Raw genomic sequence first — 15965 nt, 5'->3', positions numbered from 1 at the left:
ACTTACTGTTTGGTTATTTGTTCATAGCTTACTTTTGAACAGTATCTCTATCAGAGATTTTGCTACTGCAACTTGACTTTGCTGAGAAGAGATTCTTGATACAAAATTCCTTTTGCTGTCCAGCTTATGTATTGATGATAATGGCTTTACCTTTCCCTAAGTGTTCAACTAGATTCCGTGTTTTTCCCATCCTAGTAATAATCGGATCTCCATATGAAAGAGAGTTAGAGGGCTCTTGGAAACGAACTGGTGGGAGTGATTTTAATGAGCGATTCATTTGATCCAGTGTGGTTAGAGTCTGAAGGTTTGGATATTGCATGTCTCTTTTAAATTCTTCTAGTCGAGATTGTCTTCTGGACTCTTGAGAGTCCACTCTCATCCATGGACCAAAAATTGGCTCGTCAGAGGAACTGGTGTAAATATGGCAACCTTGTTGAAGGTGCCCAAGTCTCCCACATCCATAACAAAATTTAGATAATCTTTCATATTTGAAACCGAGTTTTGCAGGTTGTTTGTTGGTTCGGGGCAGAATAAATCCTTCGTAAAGTGGCTTTTCCGTGTCAATATCAACTCTGATCCTAAGGCATTGTTTAATCCCATTATTTGGAAGGAAGTTTTGGTCTATTTCAAGTAAAAGCCCCAAGACTTGCCCAATTTTAACAGCGTTGGCTTCCATCATCATTTCTAAGGGTAACCCATAGATATGAATCCAAAAGGCCGAATGCGAGAGATCAATTTCTTGGATATTAAGACGAGGTGGCCATTCTTTCAGCACCATGTGAAACCCTTTAAAATTCCATGGCCTCTGAGTATAGACTCTGTGTTTATCAACTAGAGTGGAAAAGGTAAAAAGGAAAAGGTTTGGTGCCAAATCCTCTATGGTGAGACCGATTGTGAAACTCCAAACAACATGGATCGTTGAGTGTAAACTCCACTAAGAAAATCTTATAATATTATAATAAAATACCGCACGAGGGCCACGATAAGTGACCATCGAAAACTCTAATGTTGGTGGTCATTAATTTCTTTTCTTTTTTTTTTGTTTTTTTGTTAAGTTTAATGTTAATTTTATTACAAATCGCTAATCGCCATTTTATGTCTCCCTCAGGACCTGAGTTATTTGGGTTGAGAAATACTTTCAATTTATTTTATTTTATTTTATTATTATAATTTTTTTAAATTTTTATATAAAATATAATAAATAATTTAATTTTTTTAAATTTTAAAATAATAATAATAGTAAAAATAATATTCTAATAATATTTTATTCAACTTTTACTTAAAATCATCTCATCTCATCTCATCAGATCTTACCATTCAAACAGCTCATTAACTTCCAAATCAGATTTAGTGGCAACTCATGACAAAAAAAAAAAAACAAAAAAAAAGAAAATTTATATTGCATTCGTCACAGATTATAATATTAGCTTGGCTGCCTATAAATAACTACCATTAGATAAATATATAAATTCATTACTTACTTGTCTCCCACTCACTTCCTCCTATATACCTTAATTTACACCAATAAATCATATAATTTCAACATCTTTGACCACATGACTCTTAAACAAATACTAATGTTATCTGTTTATTTTGAAAAAAATCAGTTATGTTAAATGAAATATCACCACCAGCTGTATACTACATCTAGGGAAGGTAATTTATGTCGACCTAATTAGGTTCGGATCATCATTTAGTCAACCCTAATCAGACTTCAATAATTATAAGATCTCGTTTGTTTTCACAGATGAAATGAGATGAGATGAATTAAGATAAAAGTTGAAAGTTAAATAAAATATTATTATAATATATTTTTTTAATATTATTTTTATTTTAAAATTTGAAAAAGTTGAATTATTTATTTTATTTTGTATGAGAATTTGAAAAAATTATAATGTTTAGATGAAAATAGTTATGAAAACAAATAAGGCAGTGTGTGGATCCAACTCGGATCATAAGAGTTCATGTTGGCTTATCCTTCTTTTAATCACTTTCCAAATTGTAGACATATTGTCAAATTAATCTACTTCAATTACATCATTACTCTTTATTTTTTCATTCCATTAACATTTAAGGGTAATGCATGATTCACTAAATACTTATTTATGGAAAGACTTTGTGAAGGTTTGCATTATTATTTGTGTGAAAGTTTATACAATCAAAATTGCATATGTTTTGAATGGTTTATCAAATAAAAACATGTCATCTGAGATGACTTGCGTGTTAAACTGGTTGACCCGAAAATGACATGATTACTAATTGGTTCAAATCGATTCATGTTGGATTGATTTAAAAATGAAACGATAATTACTCGATTTAGTCTTATTATTTTGTGTTGGATTTTGAGATGGTGTCAATACTTGTTAGATCCACACCCAATCACATATTTCCTACACAAAACAACACCTCCACTAGCTCCACCCAAGCACATATTCCTACACCAAACAACACTTCCACTAGCTGCCCCCAAAACGTGTCTTGTTTATAGTCTGAAAGCATAGTCTAAACTCCAACTAGAAAGTATTAAAATCACAGAGTTTTGTTCTCGTTAAGATTTATAGAATTAAATATTATCTAAGGTGAAATATTATAGAATTAACCCTTTCTTTAATTATAAAATTTAAAATTTAAAATTTATTTTTAAATTTATAAGAATTATTGCATCCAATCACATGGATGCAGCAAACCAAATTCAGTCTTGTCGCATTGACAACCTTCGACAAAAACAACTGTGTCTGATGTGACGTCGTTGTACCATTTATTCTCCTCCCTCTTCCACTGCTCTCTGCTTCTACAATGGCGGAACAGCCGCAGCCTTTACGCGTGGAAGATGACGGGAGAGAACACTCGTCCTCGTCGCCCCGGTGGCCCACCACATTCACTCTTCCTCTCACTCGCTACGCCACTAGTCTGATCGCAGCCGACCGCTGTCCGGTCCTCCTGGCTGACAATTCCGAGCCCGCATCGGAAGACCTCAACTCCGGCGACGAGAGCGGTTGCAGGTACTACTATTACTTCTCCTACTCGAAACCTATTCTGGTGCTGGACCTGGTGTGGAACTTGGCCTTCCTAATCGTCGCCGTGGTGGTGCTCTTGTCCACCTTCGAGGAGAGGCCGTCCACGCCTCTCAGGGTTTGGCTCTGTGGCTATTCTCTGCAGTGCGTTTTACATGTCTCCTTTGTCTACCTTGAATATCTCAAGCGGATTTCTTCTATTCATGATCGTGCCCCTCAGTCTCCGCTCCGTTCACCCTCCTCTCTCACTTACACCAGGTATCTTTAACTTTTTATTTCCGTTCCATCCTTTTCATTTTCTTCTTATGCAATTAAAAATTTATTATCACCGAATTTTCATTTTTTTTGGGGGGCGGGGGGCGTGGTGTAGGATAGATTCGAAGCTTTTAAAGATAATTAGGCTGTGATTTGTTCCTTTTATTTGGTTGTTAATAATTACTGAATTGGTTTGTTAATAGTTTGTTGATTTCAAATAGCTTGACAATTCATTGTGTTTTACTGTTTTTTAATTGCATCACTTCTTCAGATTAGAATTTTCTATTTTCGTTCAGTTCCCATTTCTTTAATCCTCCATGTTTCATATTCTCTCACTACTTATTTTTCAACTTCCCAGCTTTCCGAGTGCATATAGGGCTGTGTGTGTGTATGTGTTGAGATCTTAATTCGCATTAGCAAAACTAAATGACACATTATGTTGATATAAGAATGTTGAGTTGATTGGGTTTTAGCGTAACAGTAGGGTAGGATATAGTAGGAAGAACAGACAGCACTGATGATTTCTCGCAGATTTTGTAAATTGTCATGAGGATAGTTTTGGTAACTACCCTATAACCTCAATGATCATCTGGAGAGTAAAGGAAAGATGAGGAGGGTGGGGGAGAATGGGGGAAAGAGAGGCACTTATCACGCCACTCTTGTCTCAGTTTGACATACATGATTGAGTTTGCTTCTACTTCCGTTTTTTATATGCTAAAATGGTGTGGGCAAAGGTGCAGTAAGTTGACATTGTTATAAGAAAGATAATAGATATTCACTTTGTTTGACGAATTTGCCTTCCTTTTAAGGAATTTTATGAGGCTTTACTTTTGGGTTTGAGATGGTGGATGGATGCTCTTTTTAGTTCAATATCGAGTGATTTTGTCTTAACGTATCTTGATTGTCGATGTGCTGAATTAAACACATTGTGGGAGAGGCAAGGTTCCATTATTTCGAGACGAAATAAAAGTTCTTCTCTTTTTTCTCTTCAATTTGCAGATGACTTTCCTTCAGTGATGCTTATAATTGTAATTTAGTATGCGAGTTGCAGTGCAGTCTAGGCATATAAGTTACATTGAGATATATGGCAATAGTGGGCATAATAGTAACAGTGGAAGAATGTCGTGGTGTCTATTATTTATGTTTTATTCTTGTTTGTTCAGCATTCTAAAGAAGATGGAGTCAGTAAATACAATGCTATCTTCCATCTGGTGGGTGTTTGGATTCTATTGGATTGTTATGGGCGGCCAAGAACTTCTGCAAGATTCTCCTCGCCTCTACTGGTAAGAGCCATCATGCTAAATTACAAACTAAATCTCCATGGACATTTCTAATAGATTTATTTAACGCACAGATGTTTGTTATAGATGAAAAGTGGACATCCAACAAATCTTCTTGGATGCATTTCTCTTAATATGAATAAAGTCAATGAAGTTTAATGCTATGTTGAAACACTTCTTCTCTTGGTGTGTCAACACAAGAATTTAGGATTTTTCTCTTGTGGATTTTGTACATTTTTTTAATCATCCTGCAGATGGGGCTTCAATTTCCATATCTGTAGACAAATAAGCCTGGCAGAATTCTCTTGAGGTCATTGTAGTCAACCGCTGTTTTGATTTTATGGATCAGAACTAAAGAAAAATACCCCTGCTTCCATTTCACTTTTTACATGCCCAAGTTCTGTTTCTGACGCTGTTTCACTTTTCACATGCCTGTACACACAAAAACCCACACCACACCCACACCATAGGAGCAGGCTTTGTGGATGCTTATGGAAAAGCCTTTTTTTTTTTTTTTTATCAGTGAATAAGAACTTTATTAATGAGAAAAGTTGGCATAGCCCAAGTACATTGGATACATAAGAGCAATGCCTATGCTTAGTTGTCTAGAGATACAGGGCGATTCATGAAATGATCATGCCATTAAATTCTATTACACTCTACCAATGGAGTAATCAGTAAAGTATTAAGAAAAAAACATTCTAAGCTCGTCCATTGTCCGTTCGCAATACCTCAAAGCTCCTTTGATTCCTCTCCATCCATATGCACCACCATAAACAAATTGGATTCATCTTCCACATAGCTGCAATTTGAAGATTACCTTAATTTGTATGGTTTATTATTATTTTTGGGCTATTCGGGCAAGTAGGGCGGGTGTAACGCCCCCAAACGGACCTTGGTTGGGAGGATTATCAGAAAAAACATTTACGCTAAATAACAAAATTATATTTTAATCAGTAATCAATATTTTCTTAAATCTGACTGATATTGTTTCATGACAGCAGAAGTTCAAAAAGGGTCCCAAAATTAAATAATAAAAATTCAAGATCATTAACTGAAGCTGTAGTTTGTCGCCTGTGCAAAGTATGCATTCTAACAAAAGAGAATTACCAATAATCCCAACTATGATATACTTTTATCTGTTTGTACTAAATGGGAACAATGTGCATGACTTTTTGTCTTTAATTTACCGTTCATAAAATGTAGTTAGGTGTTTCTTTTGTATGCCTCTTGTGTACACAGGCTATGCCTATTCCATTCTTATTTATAGAATTTATCTGTTACTTATAAAAAAAAATGATATACTTTTATCCGTGTACTGCATAATTTCCAAAGTATAAAGTTTTACTCTCATGAAGCTATGTCATCAACCATTCCACTATATTATTATAATGTCAATTTAGTAATATATAATTAAGTTGAACTTATAAGAATAAAAAATAACATATCTGATTCAATTACGAATTTTATTTAAAATTAATATTATTAATGGAAAATAACATATAATAAAGTTATTATTTAAAATTAGTAGTCTTTTATTTTCCTAATGCTTTTTTTTTTTTTCCTTAACTTTATGTTCTTTTACTTTGGCACACTAAATAAATAGCTTATGTATAACTAAACTAGCACTTCTAGGTGATACTTTTGTATATGTCCCATATGTATACTATGGCTCTTACCTATTGGTATGATCAATAAAATTTTGTTTACTGATCGAAAAATAAGTTAACTCTCGACCTCTCTCTCTACTCAAGCAAAATTTGTGAGGTTTTTGTCATTTACATATAAACAAAGAACAGTATGGGTGTATAGATCAAGGTTTCACCGCCAAAATTTTGAAGATCTAGATGCTATTATTAACATTGTTTTAAGTGTTCAATTTATTGTATGATGCATTAAGATTTGCTAACCTAATTACATAGAGTCTTTTTCATTTAATAAATTGAGCTATTCCTATTACATAGATTTGCTAACCTAATTACAAAACTTGTAGGTTTACAACTAGTTTGTTTTAATGTTCAACAAACATGTAGAACCCTCAGTGATGTGCCATGTTTATGATCTGCAGGTTAACAGTAGTTTTTCTAGCCTTCGATGTGTTCTTTATCATCTTTTGCATTGGGACGGCATTTATCATTTTCTTTGCTCTCTGCTGCTGTATTCCACTTGTAGCATTTGCCTATGCTATGACAATAAGACAAGGCGCATCTGAAGATGATATCAGATCACTTCCCAAGTATAGATTTTGCCAGGCCAATCCACTTGGGACCTTCGACAATGATAAAATGAAAGTAGCTGGGACAAGGATGGAGTCAGTGAACAGTAACTATACAAATGAGCGTCCTCTTCATCCTGAGGATTCTGTGAGCACCAATATATCTCATCCTCTGTTTTTATTCTGTTTTGGAAATATCGTATGTTTTGCTTCAACATTTTATCGTTTTTTATTTTTCACCCATATTTTCTACCCAGGACCAAGAATCTTCACATGATCCATGCAGTAACAATTTTTGAATCTGATCCTCCCTGCTAGTCTTAATTTAAGTGTTCCCCTATATGGATACATGAATAGCTTATTGTGGTACTTGGATTTGATTAGAGCTATTGTCTCTTTGATAATGCAATTATGAACTTCATTTTTACCGGTTTTCTTTTTGCTTTATTGGTGCATAATTTCCTGGGTGAGAAATTTTAGAAGTTAATTTACATATTTAGTTTGAAGCTTGATAGCTTTTATATTTCATTACCATGCACATATGGATTTCAAGATTTCCACCATAACAAAACCTGATGGCCTAATTAACTGAAGATGGTTTTTGCTAGTGAGATCATGCATTTATTTTGGGTTTTTATTCATTGATTAAAACAAGATGAGCAGATAATTTTTTTTTTTTTTTTTTTTTGGGGGGGGGGGTGGGTGGGTGTTAGTAATGTGCATGTAACCTCTAGTGTCCATGATCTTCTTCTTTCTATTGTAACCTCTAGTTAGGCGTTCTTCATGTACACTTCCTATGTACCTGAATTTTGCCTATTTCTATGAATATAATATCTTTGATTACCTATAAAAAAAAAAAAAAAAAAGGAATGTGCTTGTAATATTGATCCGAGAAGTAATAGTGGAAGCTTTTGGAATATTGCTTAGGAATGCTCATGTGTAGTTAAGAAATGGGAAAACTACATTGTTTGCTGGCATTTTTCATTATAAGTGAAAAGAAAAGAAAAAAATTATGGACTGGATTTGTATATACCAATCACTTGATTAAAAACTTCAAGTGGCAGTTGACATATCATACAAACTTTTTTCTTTCTTTTCTTTTTATTTTTTATTTTTTATTTATTTTTTTATTTTTTTACATATCATACAAACTTGATGAGTTTGATGAGTGCAATGAGAAATAATATAATACTTAGATGTGCAAAAATTATTCTAAATTAATACTGCTTGATTCATTGATGACGCAACTCATTATTCGATAGTGCATACAATAATGATAGCATAGAAAGGAAAGTTCCTTTTTTCTTTCAAGTGCTTTGCTTGTTGCATCTGCAAAGTTTATAGTACATTCAATTCAAACATGGGGTTCTGATTTGATTTTCTGTTTAAAAGGTGTGCTGCATCTGCCTTTCACAATATGTAGATGGAGTGGAGCTCTCTACCCTTCCCTGCAACCACCACTTCCATTGTGGATGCATCAGCAGGTGGCTCCGAATAAACGCCACTTGTCCTCTCTGCAAATTCAATATCCTTAGGGGTGATACTTTGGTTTGATCGTTTTCCCTGGACTCCTGATTTCACAAATACACCAGGGCTGGAATCATACATGGTTCCAGTTCCTAAAGCCTCTTTGTAAATTGATTGCATATTCAAGAATAGTTTACATTCATATTGTATATTTTGTAGTTGTAGCCAAACAAGCTAAGAAAGCAGAAAAATCGGTCACTAATGAATGCCATCCGCACTCCAACGATCTCATGGAAAGTGCTAAAGAGGTGCAGGGTTTGGCTAAATTTTAGGTTCCGTTTGAATATAGAAACGATTTTATTTTTATCTCATTATTATAATTTTTTTAAATTTTTAGTAATAAATAATTCAATTTTTTTAAATTTTAAAATAATAATAATATTAAAAAAATAATATTTTAATAATATTTTATTCAATTTTCATCTTAAATTGTAAGGTTCACTCAAGGATCTGCTGTAATTCTAGTAATTCACTAGAAGTCACAACCAAACACAGGAAAGGAATATTTTGATTAAGAAAGGAATAAGCAAGATTCCATTCGAGGGATTCTCAACCTCCAAACACAATTCTTTAAATGATCAATCAAGGAAAACAAAAGCTCAACCAGCACTGTTTATATACACAGGTTGAGATGAAGGAACCCAAAACGCCAACAACAAAAGATAAAACGCAACTATAAAATCTACAACATTCAAAACGTCCCGTTTCATTAAACTTCGTTCATGAAATGCAGCTGCTTGCACGTCGAACGACACCCCACATTAAGCTTCCAAACTCCCCGTTTTATTGAAGGCCCCATTCTGTTAATATCATTATTACTTCCCTCAAATTGCTTCTGCACCCAACTCCTTCAGCCTTCATAAGGATACTACAGTTCTTCAAGGCCAGCCACAAGGCACCTGTGACAATCCCTCCTTCTTCAAGACCTTGCCCACAAAGCACCCATGACAAATATTAAAGGATTGTACCCAGTAAATGTGGATACAAGGACCTTAACTTCCACAGAGATTCTCAAGAACTATGTTCAAGAGAAGTACCTAACCATTTTATCAAGACTTCAGTGGAGGCATGATTGCCTAACTTCTTTATCCTTTTGTCTAGAATCAACTCAGGTTCAGGTTGCACACTGGCTTCAGCATCTACTGGTGGTAATGTTGGTAAAGGAGAGATCTGGTCACCCAGCTTTTTCTTCAAAGAGGAAACATGAAAAACATGATATATTTTGGAGGAAAAAGGTAAGTCCAACTTATATGCTACTGTCCCTATTTTTTGTATAACTTGGAAGGGGCCATAACATCTCGGAGCCAGTTTCATATTGTGCCTCATAGCCACAGACTTCTGTCTATAAGGCTGTAGCTTCAGAAAAACCCAATCCCCCACTTGGAAAATTCTCTCAGACATTTTCCTGTTAGCATATAATTTCATCCTCTCTTGAGTCTTCCTCAAGTTTTCCTTCAAAAGGGACAATACCTCCTTTCTAGATCTCAACTGGTGATCCACTTCAGCATTTGTAGTAGTGTCTGGAATATAAGAAATCAACCGAGGGGGTGGAATTCCATACAAGGTCTGAAGGGGTGAAAAACCAGTGGATGAGTGTACAGTAGTGTTATAACACCATTCTGCCATTAGTAGCCACTTACTCCAACTTTTTGGCTTAGACCCCACATAGGATCTCAAATAACCCTCCACACACTTATTCAAGGCTTCAGCTTGACCATCTGATTGTGGATGATAGGCTGAGCTAAAAGCCAAAGTGATTTCCTGCATTTTAAACAATTACGTCCAAAAAAGACTAGTAAAGATTGCATCTCGATCAGAGATAATAGTCTTTGGTAGGCCATGGAGCTTGAATACACCAGTAAAAAAAACCTCAGCTACTTTACAAGCTGTATAGGGTGAGCCAATGGGAAAAAATGCCTAAACTTTGTCAATCTATCCACCATAGTCAAAATGACAGTCAATCCATTTGAACTAGGGAGACCAACAATAAAGTCCATGGCAATATCAAGCCATGGACTTTGAGGAACAGGCAAAGGTTGAAGTAACCCTACAGGAAGTACAGTTTCATGCTTATTCACTTGACAAATATGGCACTCCCTCACCAATTTTTTAATATCCTTCCTCATGCTGGCCAGAAAAAATCCATCTTAGCCTTTTGTAATGTTTTATGGTAGCCTACATGACTTGCTTCTGGACTGTGATGAATATGTTGTAGTACTTTAGCATGAAATGGTGATGAAGGAACTATCACCAATTTCCCTTTCCTGAAAAGGAGACCTTGTTGTAAAGAGAATTTCTTAGAAACTTGCTACCTTTGCTGCAAAGCCACAACCAGATTAGTTATGTCACTAGAAAAAGCATAACTTTGTTTAAGTTCTTCTAACCACAAAGAAGTGGGAAATGAGATAAGAGCCAATGTAGCTGAATCTTCTTCAGACTTTCTGGAAAGTGCATCAACAACTTTATTGTCCTTGCCCCTTTTATATTCTACACGAAAATCATAACCCATGAGCTTTGAGATCCACTTATGTTGAGCCTCAATGGCCACTATTTGCTCCAACAAGTGTTTCAAGGCCTGTTGGTCAGTTTTGATCTTGAATGACTGACTCAACAGATATGGTCTCCATTTCCCCACTGCACACACTAGTGCCAAAAATTCCTTTTCATAGGTTGACAAAAACAATGCTTTTCCTTTTAATGCTTTTCTAAAGAAGGCTATTGGCTGTCTTGCATCAATACAGCTCCCAACCCCACCCTCAATAGTAAACTCCTTAGAAAAATCAGGAAGTCTTAATACAGGGAGGGCTTGCAACAGCAAATTTTAACTCTTTAAAAGCCCCTTTAGCTTCAAGAGACCACACAAAGGAGTTCTCTTTCAGAAACAATGTTAATGGGGTAGCAATAGAACCATAGTTCTTGATGAACTTTCAATAGTAGTCAGTAAGGCCCAAAAATCCCCTCAATGCTTTTACTGTTTTGGGAACAGGCTAGTCCAACATAGAAGAAATCTTTGTAGGATCTGCCTTCACTCCATCTTCAGAAATAATATGTCCCAAGTAATCTACCTCAGTCACCCCAAATCTACATTTAGATTTTTTTGCAAATAATGTGTGCTGCTGTAAAAAGGATAAAATTGACTTCAAGTGCTCCAGGTGTTCACCAAAATCTTGGCTGTAAACTAAGATATCATCAAAGAAGACCAAAACAAATTTTCGAAGGAAAGGTCTGAAAACATGATTCATCAATCCTTGAAAGGTGGCAGGTGCATTGGTAAGCCCAAAAGGCATTACCGAGAACTCATAATGACCCTCATGAGTTCTAAATGCTGTTTTGGGAATGTCCTCTTCTCTTACCCTCATTTGATGATAACTTGATCTAAGATCAAGTTTAGAAAAGAACTTAGCTCCATAAAGTTCATCAAGTAACTCATCAATGACAGGAATTGGAAACTTGTCCTTGATAGTTTCTTGATTAAGGGCTCGATAATCCATACACATTCTCTAACTACTATCAGTTTTTTAACAAGCAAAACAGGTGATGAGAATGGGTTTTGGCTTGGTCTTATAACACCATTTGATAACAGGTCATGCACAATTTTCTCAATTTAAGATTTTTTATAATGAGGATACCTATAAGGTCTCACTGAAATTGGTGCACTACCCTTTTTCAACACAATCTGATGGTCAAAGGGGCAATCCCACTGGTTCCTCAAACACTGAGATGAACTGCTGCAGAACTTCTTCCAATTTAGGCTGAACTTCCACTTGCTTCACCTCAAGTTCTGTTGCTACCAACTGCAAGAACCAACCTTGCTTCCTAACAGAAGAAGCTTTAAGCACATTAACACCAGCTTCCCAATCAGTTACATGAGACATAAGACCTTGCAACACCAGCTTCTTCCCATCCACTTCAAACTGCATAGACATATCAATGAAGTTCCATTGGATAGGACCCAATGTTTTCAGCCACTGCACACCTAAGACAATGTCACAACCCCCCAAAGTAAGAACATGGAAAGGAACTAGAAACTTAGTTCCTTGGACAGTCACCAACTCTTCACATCTGTCCTGACTAAGTATTTTAGTACCATCTGCCACTTTCACCTAAAGAGCCTCATCCTTAATTACCTTTAAATTTGCAGCTTCTACCACCATTGGATCCAAAAAATTATGAGTACTCCCTGAATCCACAAGAATCTCAACAGAAGTTGAGCCAATTTTCCCAAACAACTTCATAGCATTATTATTGATGCATCCAGAAATGGCGTGGATTGAAACCTCTAACTCCTCAGATTCTTTCTCACTTTTTTCCTCCAATTCTGGTACCAGATGTGCCTAAGAACTATCAATTAAGTCCTGCTCAGCATTTCATGCCCCTTGTAAGTAATACACCCTCGGATTTTTGCAAATATGGTTGGGATTCCACTTTTCCTCACAATGATAACATAATCCCTTCCTCCTTTTATCATCGATCTGAGAAGAATTTACCTTCTTTAAAGGAAAAAAATTCTTTGGAGCTTTATTAGCTAGATCAACAAGTGCCACCTGATCTACTTGCCATTTATCAGCATAGTGATTATTTGGCCTCCAAGATTTTCTTGAAGACATTACATGCTCTTCCTGCAACTTAGCCAGACTGAAAGCAACCGCTAGGTTTAATGGATTAAACATTTTTACTGGTATGCGAATTTCATCCTTTAATCCACTAATAAAGCAACTCATTCTATGCTTCTCAGACAAACCTTTCAACCTATTAGGTAAGGTCTCAAATTGTGATGTGTACAAACTAACTGAAGTAGTTTGTTTCAACCAAATTATAGCCTCCATTGGGTCATCAAATGCAAAGCCACTACTAAAGACTCCCATGAATTAAACTGTCCAACATCTAAGACATTTTGGTACCACACCAATGCCTCACCTTCCATATGGTGTGAAGCCACCATTAACTTCTGATGGAAAGGTATTTGAAAACAATCAAAATACTGATTATCCTTAAAAGTCCAATCAGTAGGATCATTCCCACTGAAACGTGGAAAATCCAATTTAACACTTCTCTGAAAGCTACCTCTCTCTTCATGATGTCTAAGTTCATGAGAGACTTCTCTATCTCTACGAGTATTAACATTCATAGCATCAGCCAAAGATTTCAACATTTCTGAAACTTGATCTAACCTTTTTGTTATACTAGAAATTGCCTATTGATGATGCTCCAATTGTTTCTGCATGACTTCTTGATGTCGTTGAGAACCTTCAATCTAACCTTTTAATGATGCACGCGTGCCATCTGCCATCAGAATCACGATTGCAAGGATCGACTACTACTGATACCATTTGTAAGGTTCACTCAAGGATCTGCTATAATTCTAGTAATTCACTAGAAATGACAACCAAACATAGGAAATGAGTATTTAGATCAAGAAAGGAATAAGCAAGATTCCATTATGAAACTTGCAGAGAATCTTCAAGGGATTCTCAACCTCCAAACACAATTCTTCAAATGATCAATCAATGAAAACAAAAGCTCCCCCAGCACTGCTTATATACACATAGGCTGAGATGAAGGAACCCAAAACTCCAACAACAAAAGATAAAACACAACTATAAAAAACTACAACATTCAAAACGCCCCATTTCATTTAACTTCATCCATGAAACGCAGCTGCTTGCACGTTGAACGACACCCCACATTAAGCCTCCAAACTCCCCGTTTCATTAAAGGCTCCATTATGTTAATACCGTTATTACTTCTCTCAAATTCCTTCTGCACCCAACTCCTTCAGCCTTCATAAGGACACTTCAGTTCTTCAAGGCCAGCCACAAGGCATCCGTGACATAAATCATCTCATCTATCTCACTATCTAAACGGGGCAGAGTTATCCCTCTACCTTTGTATCTACCTCTCTTTTGTATCTGCCTATATAACTAGAAAAAGTCTAGATACAGTCGCCTGGGATAAGTGATGGGTAAGAGTTGTTGACATGGCAAAAAAATTGAAATGCACCGTTTTGTCCCCAACACGAACTCTCCCTCCCTCAGTTTTCATCTCCCTCTCTGCATTTCCATTCCTCTCTTCTTCTTCTCCATTATGCCGTCCTCTCTCTCTGTTTCTCTTTTTCTCTCTCTTTCCATTACCAAACTAGCCCACATCTCTCATTGCATTGCCGTCTCCATTTATTCCTCTCTTTCTCAACATGGTCTCTTTCTCTCTCTGCCCCGGTTTCTCCGTCTCCTCTATTAGTTTCTCTCTCTCTTTTTCTTTTTCTCTTCCCCTCGGCCTGATACCCTCACTATGCCCCTTCTCTTAGCGCGGCGAACACCAACAATAATAGCAAGGGTAAACAAAGATGAGGAGCTTCGCCTAAATGAAGACGATGGCTGTGTGGAAATATTTTTTTTTAATTTCTGTTTATTTTTTATTTCCTGGATGTAGATCTTTTTCTTGATTTGTGTTCATCGAAATCAATTTTTTGTTGTTGGGTTTCTCAACTGGATGTGAAATTTGTAGATCTCATCGAAAAGTGTTGGATGTAGATGTGGATGTTCGAGTTGTCTTGTTCTTCGATTTGGTAAAAATATGCGATTTCTATTATTGGAGCTGTTAATGTAGATATAATTTGAAGAAGATTGTAATATCTTCAGTCCCCTATTTGGGATTTTTTTTCCTCATGTAAGGAAGACGATGGTTGGGTGGGGGGAATTTTTTTTTTTCATCTATTTGTTTGATTTTTGTTCGTCGGAGTAGAATATTTTTTTTGGGTTTCCCGTTGGGAGGCTTCAAGGGAGGAGGCACTTTGAGGGAGGGAGGCACTTTGAGAGGACTTCGGCTTTGAGGGAGGGAGGAATGGAAATGTAGAAAAGGAAGATGGAAACTGAGGGAGGGAGGGAGAAGAAGAAGAAACGAGAAGACAAAGCACAAAGGTGATATATTCTTGTTGGTGGCTACAAAAGGCAGACGAGCCAACCAATTCCTCTATATTCTGGTTTCAGCCTTGTTCTTGATCTTCTTGGGGATATCAATCACCAGGAATGACGAGGAAAAGAAGACACCCACCAACGAAGAAGATGACCTCTCTTTGCGTTTCTCTTCTATTTTTATTTTGGTCTTTTTTTTTCTTTTATATTTATTATTATTATTTTTTAAAGTCATTTGCACACTGCTTACATAGGGCGACTGTACATAGTAGGTTTGATATAACTAACACACATGCACGCACACATGTGTAACAGTCCCCGAATGAAGGACATGGGCTATGGGCCTTGGGCTAGTTTAATTTCATTTACAATTTCAAATTCAACATGTATTTGAGATACAAGATAACTAGTGAGCCTTAGACCTTAGTTTTATTTTCTTGCATGCTTTTAGTTGTGTTAGCTTAGGCCATGTAGGGGTCATCTTCCTTATGTATGAGTCAAGGGCCCAGGCCATGTAGAGGTCATCTTCCTTATGTATAAGTCAAGGGCTCTAGGTTTCAGCTATCCATAAAGTTATTGAATATTCTTTCTCTCTCTTTTATCATCTTCTTCATTTCTTTAATGGAGGTGCTCCCCTCAAAGTGAGCAGTTTTTGTGTAATTTTGTAATGGACTGCAATACTCAGATGATGGAAGAGATAGAAGCATGAAGGCACTTAATGATGGATAAAGTTGTTAGTTAATTCTGTTAGCAGTCTATTGCA

The 15965-nt window shown here is 36.1% G+C and overlaps 1 protein-coding gene across 1 annotated transcript; it reads left to right on the top strand.

Annotated features, from left to right (window-relative positions):
* The first annotated feature begins 2685 nt into the window (after positions 1-2685).
* On the top strand, positions 2686-8508 carry LOC108992608 (E3 ubiquitin-protein ligase At4g11680-like). Its single transcript, XM_018967209.2, has 4 exons — positions 2686-3272; positions 4433-4552; positions 6618-6912; positions 8157-8508. Exons 1-4 carry the CDS (start codon positions 2797-2799, stop codon positions 8316-8318), a joined length of 1053 nt encoding a protein of 350 aa, XP_018822754.1. The 5' UTR covers positions 2686-2796; the 3' UTR covers positions 8319-8508.
* The last annotated feature ends 7457 nt before the right edge of the window (positions 8509-15965 follow it).

Source organism: Juglans regia, chromosome 4 (genome assembly GCF_001411555.2).
Source record: "Juglans regia cultivar Chandler chromosome 4, Walnut 2.0, whole genome shotgun sequence".
NCBI classification, from domain to species: Eukaryota; Viridiplantae; Streptophyta; class Magnoliopsida; order Fagales; family Juglandaceae; genus Juglans; species Juglans regia.
The sequence above is the reverse complement of the archived record's forward strand: the minus strand, read 5'-3'. Positions and strand labels throughout refer to the sequence as shown.

Excerpts from the sequence above, each read along its gene's own strand:
- LOC108992608 (XM_018967209.2), top strand. The coding sequence starts at position 2,797 with ATGGCGGAACAGCCGCAGCCTTTACGCGTGGAAGATGACGGGAGAGAA. Across the intron at positions 3,273-4,432 it reads TCCTCTCTCACTTACACCAG|CATTCTAAAGAAGATGGAGT; the intron begins GTATCTTTAACT and ends TTGTTTGTTCAG. Across the intron at positions 6,913-8,156 it reads CTCTTCATCCTGAGGATTCT|GTGTGCTGCATCTGCCTTTC; the intron begins GTGAGCACCAAT and ends TCTGTTTAAAAG.